Here is a 19,090-nt window from a genome sequence, read left to right on the forward strand (position 1 = left end):
GTGACCATATGGCCTGCTGGGGTAATAAATTAACCATTGTGAAGTGTATTGAGCATGGTTTATCTATGGGTATGCGCTCGATAAATGTTCATGCTTTTTTTTTTTTTGGGGGGGGGGGGGGGGGGGGGGGGGGGGGGGAGAGTTAAGGATTTTTATGGTGCTTGCAACACATTTAGGATTTAGGTCATATCAGCGCCAGTAAAAAGGAAGAAAAAGGGATAGTAAATATTGATAGATTTACAATGAAAGCACCTAAGAAAAAGTAAGACAAAGGGGGTCTGGTTCAAATAGGAAACAGATGTAGCTTCCAAGAGCACACTATCAAAGTACTTAGTTTGAGATCACCTAAAAGTCTCATCCTGACAAAAGCACAGTCCCCACTAAAAGGAATACACTCAAATCATATATCATATGTAAACAAAAAATAATACAGTGACAGTGCATAACAGATTTACAAAGGAAAAAAATATCATTGCCCAAAACTATACATACACCCCAGCTAGGGTATCCGGCCAGGACCAGGCTAAAGTAATCTCATTCCAAGACAAAGACAGAAAGCATGTTGGAAAACAAATATAGGGGGATTGAGGACACAGTAAGTGCCTCTCTACTCGCTATGGGAGGTCAGGAAACCCACCCAGAATGTTCATGTTTATTTATCTATTTATTTTTAACATCAGATTTTTTTAAAAACAGCATCAGGTCACCCAGTTTTCTAAACTCATGTCTGCTTTAGTGTTATTTTTCATTAACAAAGTCTTACAGAACTGAAGTAAAACGTATCCTAAATTTGTCTGAATAAAATAAAATTATATATTCGACTTGGTCTTAGGATGGAATTGACCCTAAATGAAAAATCCCTTGAAAAAAGAAGCCATGACCGTTACTGTTGTCTTGGTTTAAAAAAAAAAAAGGCATGTAAGATGAAGTAAAATTGAAACCCATTTGCAAACAGTCAACAGCATTTACATTGTGGAACTGCATCATAAAATCATATTCTTTAGAAGACATCTAAAGTTGAAAATGTAAACAGATGATTGTTGCTTAGAAATGCGTCATATTCTTTAAAGGACAAATAAAGTATAAGATGGAAACAGACATTGATGTTTATATTGTGGAAATATGTCATATTTTTAAGAAGACTGTTAAAGTAGATGACAACTCCATCTTTGAGCAATATATCTGAATGCCACATTCCTTCATGACGATCGACGGAAAATAGGGTTGTAGAATCTATAGTCCTGTGTGAAGATAGAGATTGACAGAAAACTAGGTACTTGGTCATCATCACAAACATCATCATAGTCATCGTGTGAATTATCACCATCCACCACCATTTCAGTCGTCATTTACATCATTGTCATTATCATCACTAACACCGTCATTGTCATCATCACTATAACCACTATAATTATCATTATCATAATCATCATCATCATTATCTTCATCATCAACTTCATTATAATTATCTTCACTAAACAGATATTGACGTGGACTATGATGTGGATATTATTGTGGAAAAGAAAAATCACTGATCAATTAATAGAACTCTGTAGCCAACATAAGCATAATAATAGTAATTGCACCTGGTATAAAAGATGCAATGAAACAAAACAAAAAAAAAACACACAACAAAACAAAAAAAAAAACACACAACAAAACAAAACCAAAAACAACAAGGGACAACAACCAAAGACACAATGTAATGACTTACAAATAAAATGATTGCAGCGATACACATCACCTTGAGTTGAGGATTGCTTTGTTCAGGAACTGTTCAAAAGAATAGTCAATCATTATAATCATTATAATCTGTACCGTAATGATAAAATAACAATGGCACTAGTTCATGTTTCTCTGCGATGTAAATAAATGCTGAGAACATTAGTGGCTGAAAGGAATTATAAGTATATATCATTAATATTATCATCATTATCACTATTATTATTATTATTATTGTTATTATCATTATTATTATTATTATTATTATTATTATTTTATATTATTATTATTATTATTTATTATTATTATTATTATTATTATTATCAATATCGTTATCATTATGATGATGATGATGATATTATTATTATTATTATTATTATTATTATTATTATTATTATTATTATTATTATTATTATTATTATTATTATTATCATTATTATTATTATCATCATCATCATTATCGTTATTATTATTATTATTATTATTATTATTATATTATTATTATTATTATTATTATTATTATTATTATTATTATTATTATTATTATTATTATTATTATCATCATCATTATAACATCTTCATCATCACCAATATTATGAACATCATCATCATTATTAACATTAAAAATGTAGATCTTTATTTTTTTCTCATAACAGATATCAAGAGAGATAATAATATGTGTACTTTTTTAACACATTCCCATTATATCAATGCTCTATGTAATTCACAAGAACCCTTTTTGTCCGACGACCATTATTCCTACACTATTTATCATTGCTTATACTTAATCCAGTAACTCAATTGCTCAAGCAGGAGTCAAGATGTGTTATGCATGTAAACAAGAAAACGCCAGGACTAGACTTTTTGGTCACCTATCAGGTCACTAAGTATATTCAAAATTTCTGAACATAATTAGAAGACAAGACATATAATTGCCTTACCACCAAGGTAGTGTAAATGTTGCTGCTCAAAGCTTGAAGAAATAAATAATAACGTGAAGTTGAATGTAAGCTTCAATTTAATTACAAAAACAGATCAAATGAACGTTAAGGGTTTCCCCTTTATCAACAAAACAGGATGATTGAAACACCACAGATGAATGAGATGATGTGGTAGTGGCGTAGTGAACTTGTGGCGTAGTGAACATCATCTCATTCATCTGTGGTGTTTCAATCATCCTGTTTTGTTGATAAAGGGGAAACCTGTAACATTCATTTGATCTGTTTTTGTAATTAAATTGAAGCTTACATTCAACTTCACGTTATTATTTATTTACCACCTAGGCAACACCGACTTACAGTTGATTGTGTAGTTATTGGTAAGACCCCCAAAGCGGGGCCCTTTCTTCTTCATGGCCCCTGTCTGTGTCGTATCGTTCGGGTGGTGAAGCTATGGAGAACAACAAAGTGAATTGATCAAATTACATCGATCAAAGGGAAACATCATAGAGACACCGTTGACGTTGCTTCTGCTCATTTGATAGCTCCTCTCCCTGTCCAATGTTTCCTTGTGTTTCCGGGTCTACAGATTGGTCAAGTCTTCGAACTGTGCACAACACACGGTCTTCGTAGTCTTGCAGCCCTGCAAATGCAGCATGATTCATAGTAATAATTGTTCTCCTTGTGGAAGTCCACTGATGACTGTTATAGTCTTGACAGTAATTTGACGATCATCCAACACAAACTTTTCTCACGACGTATGAGTTGATTAAGTCGACTACGACTACACTAGACTAGTGATTCATATGACGTTTTGGAAATAGTCTTGATGAGTTAATTGTGAGCATCATCCAGGACTCCCAATCGCCCTCCCTTATAAAGCAAGTTGGATGGAGAGTTTTCTCCGTTTCTCATTTCATTAAATAGTCATTGGGGCCTGTTGCTGATACAATTTCACATGGGCCCTTATTTGTCTAAAAGGCGTTTAGTAAATTTCTTATATGCAAAATGTGGCAAACTTCCTGATTAGATTTTTTTTGCTTCCAACCAATTTTACCGAATCGACGGTTGGTCCACATCTCAAAATCCTCTATTCTATTTTCTAAATTTTTATTTAATGTCCAGGTCACTGCGACATATGTAGAAAAGGGCGGAATGAATGTAACATTTCAAATTTTTTATTCCTGCTATCATTTTTGTGCGTTCTGATGTCAATATATCTTCCAGTTAGCCAAATCTTGATTTTGCTATTCCAACTTTAATTATCACTTCTAATTCACTCCTGTTGATAGCCATTGTCTGTCCAAGATATGTGAATGACTCCACCTGTTTTATGACCTTATCATTCACTCTTACCCTTGTTATCTTTTCGGCATTCTTTGACATCACCATTAATTTCATCTTTTGCACAGTCATGTTCAAACCCATTTCCTCTCTGTTGGCTTTAACTCTGTACATGATATTTGGAAGTTTGCTTCATTCTCAGTTAGTAATACTGTGCCATCAACATATCTTAAATTATTCAGGGTTCCTGCCACCAATAGTAATACCAGGGCAGTCTTGCACCACTTTGTTTTGATAAAATGCATGTTCCACGAAATATTCCTCCATTTTGAAAATTCTGATTTGAAGCCCATGTAAAATAACACACACAAAAAATATCACAAAAACTACAAAATCGCTTGCAAACAATAAACACTCGCAGAATAACACAAAACCAATAACCAATAAAGGATGACTGAATATAAAAGATCACTCACACCTCCTCATGCTAATTTAAATACAGGGACTATACTACAATACATCTCTCTTTTTCAAGACTCTACTGTAGAATATCCTGTAACTTTTTACATCTATTTCAAGACTGTACTATACTACAGTACTGTAGAATATCCTGTGACTTTTTACATCTATTTCAAGACTATAATACAATACTGTAGAATATCATGTAAATGTTTACATCTATTTCAAGACTATAATACAATACTGTAGAATATCATGTAAATTTTTACATCCATTTCAAGACTATAATACAATACTGTAGAATATCATGTAAATTTTTACATCCATTTCAAGACTATACTACAATACTGTAAAATATCCTGTGACTTTTTACATCTATTTCAAGACTATAATACAATACTGTAGAATATCATGTAAATTTTTACATCTATTTCAAGACTATACTACAATACTGTAGAATATCCTGTAACTTTTTACATCTATTTCAAGACTGTACTATACTACAATACTGTAGAATATCCTGTGACTTTTTACATCTATTTCAAGACTATACTGCAATACTGTAGAATATCCTGTAACTTTTTACATCTTCTTCTTCTAGGTTCCATGCCTGGTCCAGGCTTCGGATACTGCATGAATTATCTCTCTCCATTCCTCCCTGTCTCTTGCCTTTTACATCTATTTCAAGACTATTATACTACAATACTGTAGAATATCCTGTGACTTTTTACATCTATTTCAAGACTATACTACAATACTGTAGAATATCCTGTGACTTTTTACATCTATTTCAAGACTATACTACAATACTGTAGAATATCCTGTAACTTTTTACATCTATTTCAAGACTATACTACAATACTGTAGAATATCCTGTAACTTTTTACATCTCTCTATTTCAAGATTATAACTGATTTCTCAAGATCAACTGAGACTTACTGACAATATAAATAAAACATCAACTAGCTATTACCTTCATTTATGGACAGCCATTGACTTAAATAGTACTCATTCAATTATCTCTGAAATCTCTACAATCAACCTTGATCACACAAACTTTTGTGCGCTGACCATTGTCAGGGTTGCCAATTTAGGAGGTAAAATTTTACTGAACTTTTATGCACACACACAGACTGATCCCTTTCTGAGTGCTAAACCTCTGTAAAAAGACATTATGTAGTTACATTTTTTCCATTAAGCAGGTGATTGGAAAATATACTGAGGGTTTATAATATACTGAATTCCGTATATATATGAAAAATTGGCAACCTTGCATTGTTGATGTTTATCATTACTGATGAGATTTACTTAAATACAGTCTTTGCGAATTGAGTTAGTTAAGCAACAACATCAACGATTCTCTTACCACATAATTGGTTGTTGGATTGCAGCACGCATTTCCACCATCAATCTTCAACACTTGTTCTTCATTGTCCTTATTCCCACTGTAAATGGTGAACCGCGGGCTAGCACAGCTACAGCTAAAAATAAAAGGGGGGAAAAAAAGAAGAAGAAAATGAAAAGAAAATCAAAGAAAGATAAGAGAAGTGCTCGGAAACCTAAAACTAATTCAGGGAATCACTATTTCAAAATTTAGCAGACAAAATGGATGGATTTGGAGCATCAAATTTGAGTTGATCGAATCTTTCCCGGCTCAATAAGGGCAATTGCTTGAGGGTGAAACATTAAGATTTCATATTCTTTGTTCTGGGATTCCATTAGGCACAGTCTGTGGCCCTTTTTCTTCCATGTGTCAAATAAAAGACTTTCCTCAATAGTATCGTCATTAAAAATAATGAGTTTTGTTTGCTTGTGACAATTAAATATATTCAGTGTATTAATTAACATCTTAAATAGTAAATTATAACATCTTACAGAATGAATCTGTTGTCACTTCAAACCTGGCCTAACTTATATGGTGGGAGGGTAGAGGAGGCTGAAGTTGAATGAAGACAAATCATGTGTGATCTCCAACCACAAAAGCAAAACTCCATCATATTTAAGTTATTCTCCATCAACAGTTATATCTGAATTGTTTTCTCTCAAAAACATATACCACAACCTTCATCTAGGAATCCAAATTAGTGACACTTAAAATGGTAAATCATATCAATAAATGATGTAACTGAGCAAACATCCTTGACATTATCAGGAAGAGCTGTAAAAGCTGTTCAAGTTAAAGACATTAAAAAATCTGGGATCCCTGCATTAAGAGAGATATTGACAAACTATGAGACAGACAGCTCACTTTGTTTGCAATGACTGCAATCAACAAATGATTTTATGAAAATTGCTGGAATTTCCTCGCCTTCTGGTAAAATGCATAAGTTATCAATCCTCCTTTCGAAGAATGTTTAATTCAATAAACAAACAACTTAGTTCCAATGAAATAAAAGATTTAATTACAAAATTAAGGATGACAATAGAAATTGAGAGACCTGTATTGCGTGTGAAGGTTGTTCGGTATCCCAACGGTTGACTAAACATAAGTTTTTATTTTCGCCTCGTAATAATTGCGTACGCTATTATATGGGGAGCCTTATAGGACCATCAGAAACTGGATCACACTTCCAAAATTACACCATCACTTGTTCTTATAGTGGTGGAATCCAAAATAGATTGGTAGAGCACTGGGGTTGAAGTCAAGATTATTTTCTGACCGCCCCCCCCCCCCCCCCTAATCCACCTGTTCTTCTTTTGTTTTTTATCTTTTAAATTCATTTATTCTTATGGTGCTATATTGTTTATTTGTTTTTGCTTGCTTTCTTTTAGTTCTTTATTTTTTGGGTTGGTGGGGGGGGGAGGGGGAGGGGAGGGGGTACACCTCTTGCAATATTCTTTCTTAGGTCGTTTCGTTTCGAACCTAACAAAAAGAAACATGAAGAGACATTCAAAACGATTTTTCCATCACTGTGGTGTATATTTTAGAAGTTATAAGATTATCCTGGAAAAGAGATCACAAATAAAACAAAGTTAAATTCTTTTTAGGTATGCGTAATGGTAAAGGGCCACATATATTTTTGCTTAATACTTTAATGGACAGCCTGGAATTTAATTGAATGAAACTTGATTCCCTCTACCCGTACAAAGATTGAGGAATGAAACAGTAAAAATAAACCAAATTTGACTCACTCCTGGTTGACGCTCCCAATGATTTCGTTATCAACTTTGACCTTGACACCGGTTCTACAGCAATCACCAAAACAGGCACAAAAAAAGCAACAGTAGGTGCAGATACTCGAGCTCTCACGGATGATTTGGAATGCTTTCTGTGTGGAAAAGATCAAGGAAAATTTGAGAAGTTATTCATTTTATTGTAGTAAGAGAAGTTCAAAATAGCTTGAGCTTTAAAAAAAAATAATTGAGCTTTATATAGCGCAATATCCACTAAATGCGCTGAAAGCGCTTTACAAGGGTCCCTGGTCATCAGCAACATTTAACATGTAGGACGGGACATGATGCCTGTAAAGCGATATTACAATTTTTTGGAAATCGACAACGCTGTTAACTGCCAGGTACTCATTTTACACCCGAGTACGGTGAGAGAATGTGAGTAAAGAGCCTTCTCCAAGGACTCAATTATGCGCTGGGCACGAGGCTCGAACCCTGGACCTTCTGATCCGAAAGTGAATGTCATACCACAAGACCACATAGCCGCTTGCAACCTTTCAGTGACCCCCCCCCCCCCCCCCCCAAAAAAAAAAGGAAGATGGTTCACAATCAACATTATATGAAAAGAATATAAAAATTTTGAAATCCTGACTGACAAGTTTGTAAATTACATCTTGGTATTGACCTAGTGGTATCTCTCCTTAAGATAATTTAAGCCTTTGAACAAATTCAATTTTATCCTTGGTAACAACAAGATATGAAGTGAGTAGAAAAGTGCCAGAAGACAATAGAGAATAAAAATTTTTTTCGCGGCGGTGGTGGGGTTTGAACCTGCGACCTTATTGGTACGACAACTCCGCCTGGCAGGTGAGAGCGTGGCTCTACCGTGTGAGCTATCCACGAACACAAAAATATTCGTTTCAAACCCAAAGTCATTTCTAGATCCCTCTCTCACCCACTTCTTGAGATCGCCGATTCGTTCGCCACCATCGCGAAGTAATTTTGACCAGCAGTTAAGCCTAATAGCCAATATTCTCATCACAAACATATAACATAGAAACGATTGAGACATTGAGTATGCTCCGGTGTATGGGGTGAATTTTTAATTCAGAAAAGTGAGTGGAGCAGGCACTTATGTTGGTAACAACAAGATATGAAGTGAGTAGAAAAGTGCCAGAAGACAATAGGAAAAAAAATTTTTCGCGGCGGGGTGGGGTTTGAACCTGCGCCTTATTGGTACGACAACTCCGCCTGCAGTGAGAGCGTGGCTCTACCGTGTGAGCTATCCACGAACACAAAATATTCGTTTCAAACCAAAGTCATTTCTAGATCCCTCTCTCACCCACTTCTTGAGATCGCCGATTCGTTCGCCACCATCGCGAAGTAATTTTGACCAGCAGTTAAGCCTAATAGCCAATATTCTCATCACAAACATATAACATAGAAACGATTGAACATTGAGTATGCTCCGTGTATGGGTGAATTTTAATTCAGAAAAGTGAGTGGAGCAGGCACTTATGTGGTAACAACAAGATATGAAGTGAGTAGAAAAGTGCCAGAAGACAATAGGGAATAAAAATATTTTTTCGCGGCGGGGTGGGGTTTGAACCTGCGACCTTATTGGTACGACCACTCCGCTGGCAGGTGAGAGCGTGGCTCTACCGTGTGAGCTATCCACGAACACAAAAATATTCGTTTCAACTCAAAGTCATTTCTAGATCCCTCTCTCACCACTTCTTGAGATCGCCGATTCGTTCGCCACCATCGCGAAGTTAATTTTGACCAGCAGTTAAGCCTAATAGCCAATATTCTCATCACAAACATATAACATAGAAACGATTGAGACATTGAGTATGCTCCGGTGTATGGGTGAATTTTTAATTCAGAAAAGTGAGTGGAGCAGGCACTTATGTTGGTAACAACAAGATATGAAGTGAGTAGAAAAGTGCCAGAAGACAATAGAGAAAAAATATTTTTTCGCGGCGGTGGTGGGGTTTGAACCTGCGACCTTATTGGTACGACAACTCCGCCTGGCAGGTGAGAGCGTGGCTCTACCGGTGAGCTATCCCCGAACACAAAAATTCGTTTCAAACTCAAAGTCATTTCTAGATCCCTCTCTCACCCACTTCTTGAGATCCCGATTGTTCGCCACCATCGCGAAGTAATTTGACCAGCATTAAGCCTAATACCACTATTTCTCATCACAAACATATAACATAGAAACGATTGATGACATTGATATGCTCCGGTGTATGGGTGAATTTTTAATTCAGAAAGTGAGTGAGCAGGCACTTATTTGGTAACAACAAGATATGAAGTGAGTAAAAAGTGCCAGAAGACAATAGAGAATATAAAATTTTTTTCGCGGTCGTGTGGGTTTGAACCTGCGACCTATGGTACGACAACTCCGCCTGGCAGGTGAGAGCGTGGCTTCTACCGGTAGCTTCCACGACACAAAAAATATTCGTTTCAAACTCAAATGTCTTTCTAGTCCTCTCTCACCCACTTCTGAATCGCCGATATGCTTCGCCCACCATCGGAAGTAATATTGACCCAGCAGTTAAGCCTAATAGCCAATATTCTCATCACAACATTAAATGAGAACGATTGAGACATTGAGTATGCCCGGTGTAATGGGTGAATTTTTAATTCAGAAAAGTGAGTGGAGCAGGCACTTATGTTGTAACAACAAGATATGAAGTGAGTAGAAAAGTGCCAGAAGACAATAGAGAATAAAAATATTTTTCGCGGCGGTGGTGGGTTTGAACCTGCGACCTTATGGTACGACAACTCGCCTGGCAGGTGAGAGCGTGGCTCTACCACCTACCCCGAAAAAAAATTTTTATCTCAAGTCTTCTAGACCTTCTACCACTTCAATCGTTGTTGTACCACAAGTATGACCGCTTAACTCATGTTTCTAATACAAAATATAACCATAACGGAGCATATAATTCTCTCGTTATGGTTAATTTTTATTCAGAAAGTGGTATAGCGCTTATGTGGTCAAATTACAGATTGAGTGAGTAGAAAAGTGCCAGAAGACATGAGAGAATAAAATATTTGTTTCGACGTGAGTTGTGTTTGAACCTGCGACCTTTGGTAGACAACGTCCGCCTGGCAGGTGAGAGCGTGGCTCTACCACACGGCCGCGAAAAAAATTTTTAATTCTCTATTGTCTTCTGCACTTTCTACTCACTCATATCTTGTTGTTACCACATAAGTCCTGTCCCTCACTTTCGAATTAAATTCACCCCATTACACGGAGATACTCAATTCTCATCGTTCTATTTATATTTTGATAGAAAATTGGCTATTAGGCTTAACTGTGGTCAAAATTATTCGCGATGGTGGCGACGCATCGCGACTCATAGAAGTGGGTGAAGAGGTCAGAATGACTTTGGGTTGAAAAAAATATTTTTGTGTTTGTGGATATCACGGTAGAGCCACGCCTCACCGCCAGGCGAGTGCGTACATAGGTCGCATTCAAACCCACCACCGCCGCGAAAAAAATTTTTATTCTCTATTGTCTTCTGCACTTTTCTACTCACTTCATATCTTGTTGTTACCAACATAAGTGCCTGCTCCACTCACTTTTCTGAATTAAAAATTCACCCATACACCGGAGCATACTCAATGTCTCAATCGTTTCTATGTTATTGTTTGTGATGAGAATATTGCTATTAGGCTAACTGCTGGTCAAAATTACTTCGCGATGGTGCGAACGAATCGCGATCTCAAGAAGTGGGTGAGAGAGGATCTAGAAATGACTTGGGATTGAAACGAATATTTTGGTGTGTGGATACTCACACGGTAGAGCCACCTCCACCTGCCAGCGGAGTTGTCGTACCAGTAAGTCGCAGTTCAAACCCCACCACCGCCGCGAAAAAAATTTTTATTCTCTATTGTCTTCTGGCACTTTTCTACTCACTTCATATCTTGTTGTTACCAACATAAGTGCCTGCTCCACTCACTTTTCTGAATTAAAAATTCACCCCATACACCGGAGCATACTCAATGTCTCAATCGTTTCTATGTTATATGTTTGTGATGAGAATATTGGCTATTAGGCTTAACTGCTGGTCAAAATTACTTCGCGATGGTGGCGAACGAATCGGCGATCTCAAGAAGTGGGTGAGAGAGGGATCTAGAAATGACTTTGGGTTTGAAACGAATATTTTTGTGTTCGTGGATAGCTCACACGGTAGAGCCACGCTCTCACCTGCCAGGCGGAGTTGTCGTACCAATAAGGTCGCAGGTTCAAACCCCACCACCGCCGCGAAAAAAATTTTTATTCTCTATTGTCTTCTGGCACTTTTCTACTCACTTCATATCTTGTTGTTACCAACATAAGTGCCTGCTCCACTCACTTTTCTGAATTAAAAATTCACCCCATACACCGGAGCATACTCAATGTCTCAATCGTTTCTATGTTATATGTTTGTGATGAGAATATTGGCTATTAGGCTTAACTGCTGGTCAAAATTACTTCGCGATGGTGGCGAACGAATCGGCGATCTCAAGAAGTGGGTGAGAGAGGGATCTAGAAATGACTTTGGGTTTGAAACGAATATTTTTGTGTTCGTGGATAGCTCACACGGTAGAGCCACGCTCTCACCTGCCAGGCGGAGTTGTCGTACCAATAAGGTCGCAGGTTCAAACCCCACCACCGCCGCGAAAAAAATTTTTATTCTCTATTGTCTTCTGGCACTTTTCTACTCACTTCATATCTTGTTGTTACCAACATAAGTGCCTGCTCCACTCACTTTTCTGAATTAAAAATTCACCCCATACACCGGAGCATACTCAATGTCTCAATCGTTTCTATGTTATATGTTTGTGATGAGAATATTGGCTATTAGGCTTAACTGCTGGTCAAAATTACTTCGCGATGGTGGCGAACGAATCGGCGATCTCAAGAAGTGGGTGAGAGAGGGATCTAGAAATGACTTTGGGTTTGAGACGAATATTTTTGTGTTCGTGGATAGCTCACACGGTAGAGCCACGCTCTCACCTGCCAGGCGGAGTTGTCGTACCAATAAGGTCGCAGGTTCAAACCCCACCACCGCCGCGAAAAAAATTTTTATTCTCTATTGTCTTCTGGCACTTTTCTACTCACTTCATATCTTGTTGTTACCAACATAAGTGCCTGCTCCACTCACTTTTCTGAATTTTATCCTTGGTAGGTAGGTAATTTTTTGTTTTGTCTTAATTCTTTTTCCTAATGGTGATAGAATCATTACTTAATAGATGAATAAATTAATCCAAACTTACCCTTCCATTGGGATCTAGGGCATTGATTTCAAATGACCGGTGATTGACAAAGTCTGTCATGGTGTCTTCATCTAACAATATAATAATAATAATAATAATAATAATAATAATAATAATAATAATAATAATAATAATAATAATAATAATAATAATAATAATAATAATAATAATAATAATAATAATGATAATAATAATAATAACAATAAGAAGAAGAAGAAGAAGAAGAAGAAGAAGAAGAAGAAGAAGAAGAAGAAGAAGAAGAAGAAGAAGAAGAAGAAGAAGAAGAAGAAGAAGAAGAAGAAGAAGAAGAAGAAGAAGAAGAAGAAGAAAAGAAGAAGAAGAAGAGGGAGAATATCAACACTTTGCTCTTTTCTGAACTAAGTAGTAGTAAAAAAAAAAAAAGTAGTCCTTCAGACACATTGGATTTTGTCAAAGTTTCTGTAGCGTGAAATAGTTGCTACCCTTTGGAAAGGACGCTGGTCTATTACAAAGTATGTTCTGCAAGATCTAACAGACCCAGCTACCCAATCACTGCTGGTTGGACAGGTGGGTCGGAAAAAAAAAATTGTGACTTCAATAAGACTCAATCCCAGTCCCTTTGAGTGTGAAGCGAGTACTCTACCAACTGGGCTATCGAGACATGAACATTTCTTATGATTATGGGAGAGAGATCTATAAATATATCATAAAAATTATTATCATAAAACAATAATTGAAGACAACCTTTTTGTTGGTTTAGCATGTAGAATGGCACGTTCAGATTCTCTAAAATTTACAAACAATAAATAAAAATTGTTAATTGTAGACAAACTTTAAACAAACTGTAATTTTTTCCAATATCTACTGCAATCTTTTCTTTTTAACAAATTTTACTGTAGACTGCAATTGCTAAAGAGAGTGAGTCACTCCAGCTACTTGATGCGCTATATTTACAGACTTGCTAACTTTTCAGTGCTTAAGTTTGGGAAAACGTCATGACAAATCTGAGATTTAACAATGATGATGATAATGGCGGTGGCAGTGGTGATGATGAGGATATTAGTCATGATGATGATGATGATGATAAAAATTGGGCAAATAGCTGAAAATTACAACAACAACATCAACAACAAATGGGAATGAGAACAAATATCTGAGATTTCTCGGCTAAACTTGGAGAGTTGACAGGCCTATATTATAGTATAAAAAATCCTTACTTACTTTCTAGGAGTGAAAACAACTGTTGCTCGCTGTCATTGGTGACAACAAATTGACGAGGCTTGTCTATCGTTGTCACGGCTGTGGAGTTGTGGAGATTAATGGAAATATAGATAAACAACTTACATAATGCGATGATAACATACACTCTAGCTCACTTTACTCGAACTCCCTGGGACACGCAAAAAAGGTTCGGGGAAACTGTAGTTCGAGGAAACCATGCCTTGCCAAAGATTACTTAATGGAGAGGAGGGGGTGGGGGACAGTGTAACACAGCAGTATGGTACTTGCTTTATACCTGAAAGGTACCTAGTTCGAATATTCAACGCATTATGTGGCCCGAAGCAAGCCATCTCCATCTAGCTCAATTTGCTGTGGTAAGCTGCGGCTGACACTTGGGTTATTCCAGTCTCTCCTTGGGATAGACCCTAAGACAAATCTCAGATTGAGGATGGATAAAGGGAATTTTATCATTTATTTTCTTTATTGATATGTTGAGTGAAATAACTATATATGTGACAGTTATAAGGGGTTGGTGTGTGTGGTGTGCGTGTGTGTGTGTGTGTGTGGGGGGGGGTTGTATTTGTATCACAACATTTGTTTGAGGAAACCGTGCTCGAGGTAAAAATTGGTTTGAGGAAGGAAAGGAATAATAACAAAGAATAATAGGGAAAAAATTTGGGACATTCGATTGAGTTGAGTTCGAGGAAACCATGCTGGAGTGTAGTAATAATAATAATAATGCTGATAAGACGATGATAATAATAATAATAATAATAATAATAATAATAATAATAATAATAATAATAATAATAATAATAATAATAATAATAATAATAATAATAATAATAACAGTAATGATGATGATGATATTTTTACAGATTGATATATCAATAACTTGCAAACCTGTTATTGTTATTATTATCACAAATATCATTTTCCTCATCATCATCACCACAACCACCACCACCAATCGTGCTGAAACTGAACATAATTTAGAAAGCTCCAGTTTCTGTGATCTCGCCTCAACGACAGTACAGCTTGCCGATTAAAAGAGATAAAATTGTCAATGAGTAACCAATTACCGCTGTGGGCGATTAAGTAAGGGGAGATCAATGAGTAAGGAAAACATGAATAAAACCTGCATTTTAACTATCAAATTATGAGTCAAGTTTTCTTCAGTTTACTTCAATTGTCATCATGTCAAGGAACCAATGACAATGCCCATGAAAAAGAATACAAAAAATGCGACTTTTTGTTTATAGGGCAATATCGGCTATACCTACTAACTGGGCATAAAGTGCTTTACAATTGGTCATAGGCCAACACAGCATTACCATTACTATACCTTAGCTGTATAAACCTCCTAAACTTCAATTATCAGGAATAAAATGAAAACTTTTTTTAAAAATCATCATTCCCTGCATGAACTGATCCGATGCTTTGACACTTTTCAAGTAATTCAATAATGGCAACAGGAAAGACTGATTTTAAAAATTTTAATTGCATTATTATCTTGTTGAACAAAATAAAGAAAGATGACAAGTGTTAGATTATTGGGCATTTTCATATCTAACACCACTCAAACAGAGCCTGCTTTCGAACTAACACATTCATTTCTTATCATAGATATAAAAGATTGAATTGAAATTGTGGATATTATCAATTTTTTAATATTTTTTTCTGGCAACGTTGCATTTGTTTTCACTGATTTCTGTTGTGTACCTGCCAATGCATTGAGTGTGCTTCTAGGGGTCTGTCTTTGCAGTAAATGTTTTTACAAATATATGGTTCCGCTACAGATCCCCCTCAGGGGTAAACTTGTATCATTGTTTTTGGTTGCCCTGTTGAAGTGCTCACATCTCAGCTACATTTGCTAGCTTCAATTTGGAACATGCAAATAAATAGTAATGAGCATCTTTTTGTTTTTCAAATATATTGGTGTGCAGTGCAATCTTTCTTGTTTTCTTTTTTTTTTATTAATCTCCAGCACCGTCAGCTAAGATAACATTATGGGCCAAGAATTTGACATAACTTACAAGTGCCAAAAGACGTATTTTGCGATTCCAGCGCAGCAGTTCATATTTGTATAAGTGGCCTGGTAACTTTTTTGGGGGAAAAATGGCAACAAATGCAGATGCTAGTCTAGTAGTAGTTGTAGTAATAATAATATTAATATTAATAATATTAACAATAATAATAATAATAATAATAACAATAATAATAATAATAATAATAATAATAATAATAATAATAATAATAATAATAATAATAATAATAATAGTAATAATAATGATGATGATGATGATGATGATGATGATGATGATGATGATGATGATGATGATAATAATAATAATAATAACAATAATAACAATAATAACAATAATAATAATAATAATAATAATAATAATAATAATAATAAAAGTAATAATAACAATAATAATAATAATAATAATAATAATAATAATAATAATAATAATAATAATAATAATAATAACAACAATATCGTTATTTGTAACACAATACCTATCTCTGCGTTCATTAGCTTGCTAATGTTAACCCTCTCGCATCCATCGAGAATGTCCAAACCACTCCTGGCATAGAAACCTAATTCAACTTGGTTGGGTCTTGCAGCTTCTATCGTTTCCTGTCCAGCAATGACGGACTTATAGGATGGCGGTTCACTGGATGAGGTGGTGTACTCTGTTGGCTGGAAGGCAGAACCTAGGGCATGAAAAGAAATGAAGCTCAAATCTCAAAAAAAAAAAAGAAGAAAAAAAAAATAACAAGAAAAAAAATATTTTTAAAATTCATTTTTAAAAAAGAAAAAGAAAAAAAAGAAAGAAAAAAACAATAAACAAAAAAAAACCCAAAGAAAAGAACAACATGAAAAAAAAACAACAAAAAATAAAAGTTAAAAATCAGGTCATTTACCTCGTGTTATAAAATGTTTTGTTTTCATTTTTGGCTTCCCTCCCCATCCAACATGGGCCATGATAACTTAGTTGCTAGATCACTTGGCTCCCAAGCTGGGTCTGTAAAATATGGTGGAAGGTACTCTGTGATAGACCAGCATCCTATTTAAAGAGAGGCAAATTATAGCTACTGTCCACTGCAGAGACCACAAGATAAGCTCCAGCTCCATGCCATATGTAACTCTGAAGGACTAATTCCCATCTGTAAGTGATGGCTAAGGTTACAATCTGTATGCGATCGCTTTGGCAAGCATACTTGGTGAAGCTCAGAAATTATCTGAATATTGACATATCAATATAACAGAAAGCTGAATTTCAGCGGACAAGAGCGTACATTGTAAATCTAATGGAATACTAGACAAAACATGCTTGTAATACTTCCTCTAGAAGATAATATTAGAGAACATGATTTGGAGTCTGCGACAAATATACAGAATTAGATGGCCAGAAAAAATTGAAAATGATGGAACTGTGCAAGAAAGCAAAACAAGAGCCTGTCAATGTGGTAATCCAGCGCAGGAAATGGAGATGGATTGGACAAACACTACAACTAAGAAAGCCACAGGACAACATCAACCGGCAGGCCCTTACATGGAATCAGAAAGAGAAGAAGGGGTAGGAATATGGAGGAGGTCAACAACAGAAGATCAGGGGTCTGATTCATGGATCAAGACTATAATAGTCTCAGACAATAACGAAGTCTGAGACTTCATTGTCCGAGACTTGGGGGAAGTCCGAGCCTACAAAAATTAAGCTATCCATAGAGTCAGACTTTGTCTCTGACTGTCAAGTCATGGACTATGTGTGTGAGGTCTCAGACTACAGAGATCAACTTATTTTTAACTGGGAATTCCCCAGGAAAGTATAATAAAACATCATAGACATGTGTAACTTTTCCAGCTCTGCATGCAAAGTAGCACAAAAATCATATATATTTCCTTTTCTTGTTTGTTTTGATCGCTGTTTTCCACAAAAGAGACTTTTAGAATAATGAAGCCCTGAACAGCCTTCCAGGCAACTGTCCTTTCTCTTTCTGTTGTATCGCCAGATTTATTGTCTTCATCATGTCATTTTCGGAGTCAGAGCTGCTCGAACTTGATTCAGACATAAGAATCTGGAGGTGGTGGAGGGAGACGAGAACAGCTGACTCTGTTGTGCAACATTGGGCAGACAACAATGACCTTGCAAGTTCTCTTTGGTTTGAGTCGTAGACCTACTCGTAAGAAATGAACGCGTTGGTTTGCCACGCCAACGCATCTCTCAATCGTTGATCGAGTTGCGCTGTGTGAGTGATTATACTGCCGTTCTCTGTAAGTACGAGGATTTCTGAGAGTGGTCATCAGCCATGGACGGATCATTTACCCACTGTCCCCAATTATGATCCCTCGAAGAGGCCTCTGGGTTCATCCAAATGCCCCGATCAGTGGTGACAGCCTGAGTACGGGCATAATGCACAGAGTCAGGCCAATTTGCGACTATGATGATGAAAGAAAGGTCTGCATCACAACCCACCTGGAATGAAATGTGTCTGTAATTTTATGTGAGAGAGAAGAGGAGATAGAAAAATAATGTGAGACGAGAGTTGAGGTTGTAATAATTGTTTGTGAATGTGCATGTAATGTAATGTTTTCAGTAAATATAAGTAATGATGGCACTTATATGATGCTTATCCACGGTGTAGCCATGCTCTAGCGCTGTACAATTACTTCCCCCAGACCGTAGCACATATAATATTGATATTTAGTCCCAGAGAGTTAGAGAGTTAATGCTAGTTTCTAGATAAAGATAGTTACATCTTCTTACACTTCTAGATCACGGGTGTAAATTTCACCCGTTTAGTCCCTCGTTTAGTCTAAGACTTTGCATAGTCGGGCTTCATTAATAGCTCGTAACATGTTTTAGTCCGAGACAACGTAAATAGTCTCGGACTTTCGTCTAAGTCCCAGTCCATGAATCAGACCCCTGCCCCTGAATACTGAAGAAGGCTGGAATGAGCTGGAGTGAAAACGAGAGGATGGCCCATAGCCCAGAGCAGAGTTAAATGGAGAAAGACAGTCAGCGGCCTATGCTCCATGGGGAGCCCCAATGGCTTAGTAAAGTAAGTACAGTGCAACCTCTGGATAATGACATCCC

The 19,090-nt window shown here is 36.3% G+C and overlaps 1 protein-coding gene across 1 annotated transcript in view; it reads right to left on the reverse strand.

Annotated features, from left to right (window-relative positions):
* Window positions 1-94: 94 nt before the first annotated feature.
* The window catches only part of LOC144980054 (phospholipid scramblase 2-like), a 20,215-nt gene continuing 1,219 nt past the window's right edge, over window positions 95-19,090 (reverse strand). Inside the window, exons 2-9 of the mRNA XM_078927534.1 lie at window positions 16,509-16,706; window positions 13,986-14,063; window positions 12,786-12,856; window positions 7,536-7,672; window positions 5,770-5,884; window positions 3,021-3,111; window positions 1,715-1,773; window positions 95-1,241 (exon numbers count right to left, since the gene is read on the reverse strand). Of these exons, the coding sequence (XP_078783660.1) occupies window positions 1,200-1,241; window positions 1,715-1,773; window positions 3,021-3,111; window positions 5,770-5,884; window positions 7,536-7,672; window positions 12,786-12,856; window positions 13,986-14,063; window positions 16,509-16,706 (791 nt within the window). The 3' untranslated portion in view covers window positions 95-1,199. The remainder of the gene's footprint in view (window positions 1,242-1,714; window positions 1,774-3,020; window positions 3,112-5,769; window positions 5,885-7,535; window positions 7,673-12,785; window positions 12,857-13,985; window positions 14,064-16,508; window positions 16,707-19,090) is intronic.

The sequence above is a fragment of the Berghia stephanieae genome, chromosome 9 (genome assembly GCF_034508935.2).
Source record: "Berghia stephanieae isolate SIO BIC M18660-M18661 chromosome 9, UCSD_Bste_1.3, whole genome shotgun sequence".
Classification (NCBI taxonomy): domain Eukaryota; kingdom Metazoa; phylum Mollusca; class Gastropoda; order Nudibranchia; family Aeolidiidae; genus Berghia; species Berghia stephanieae.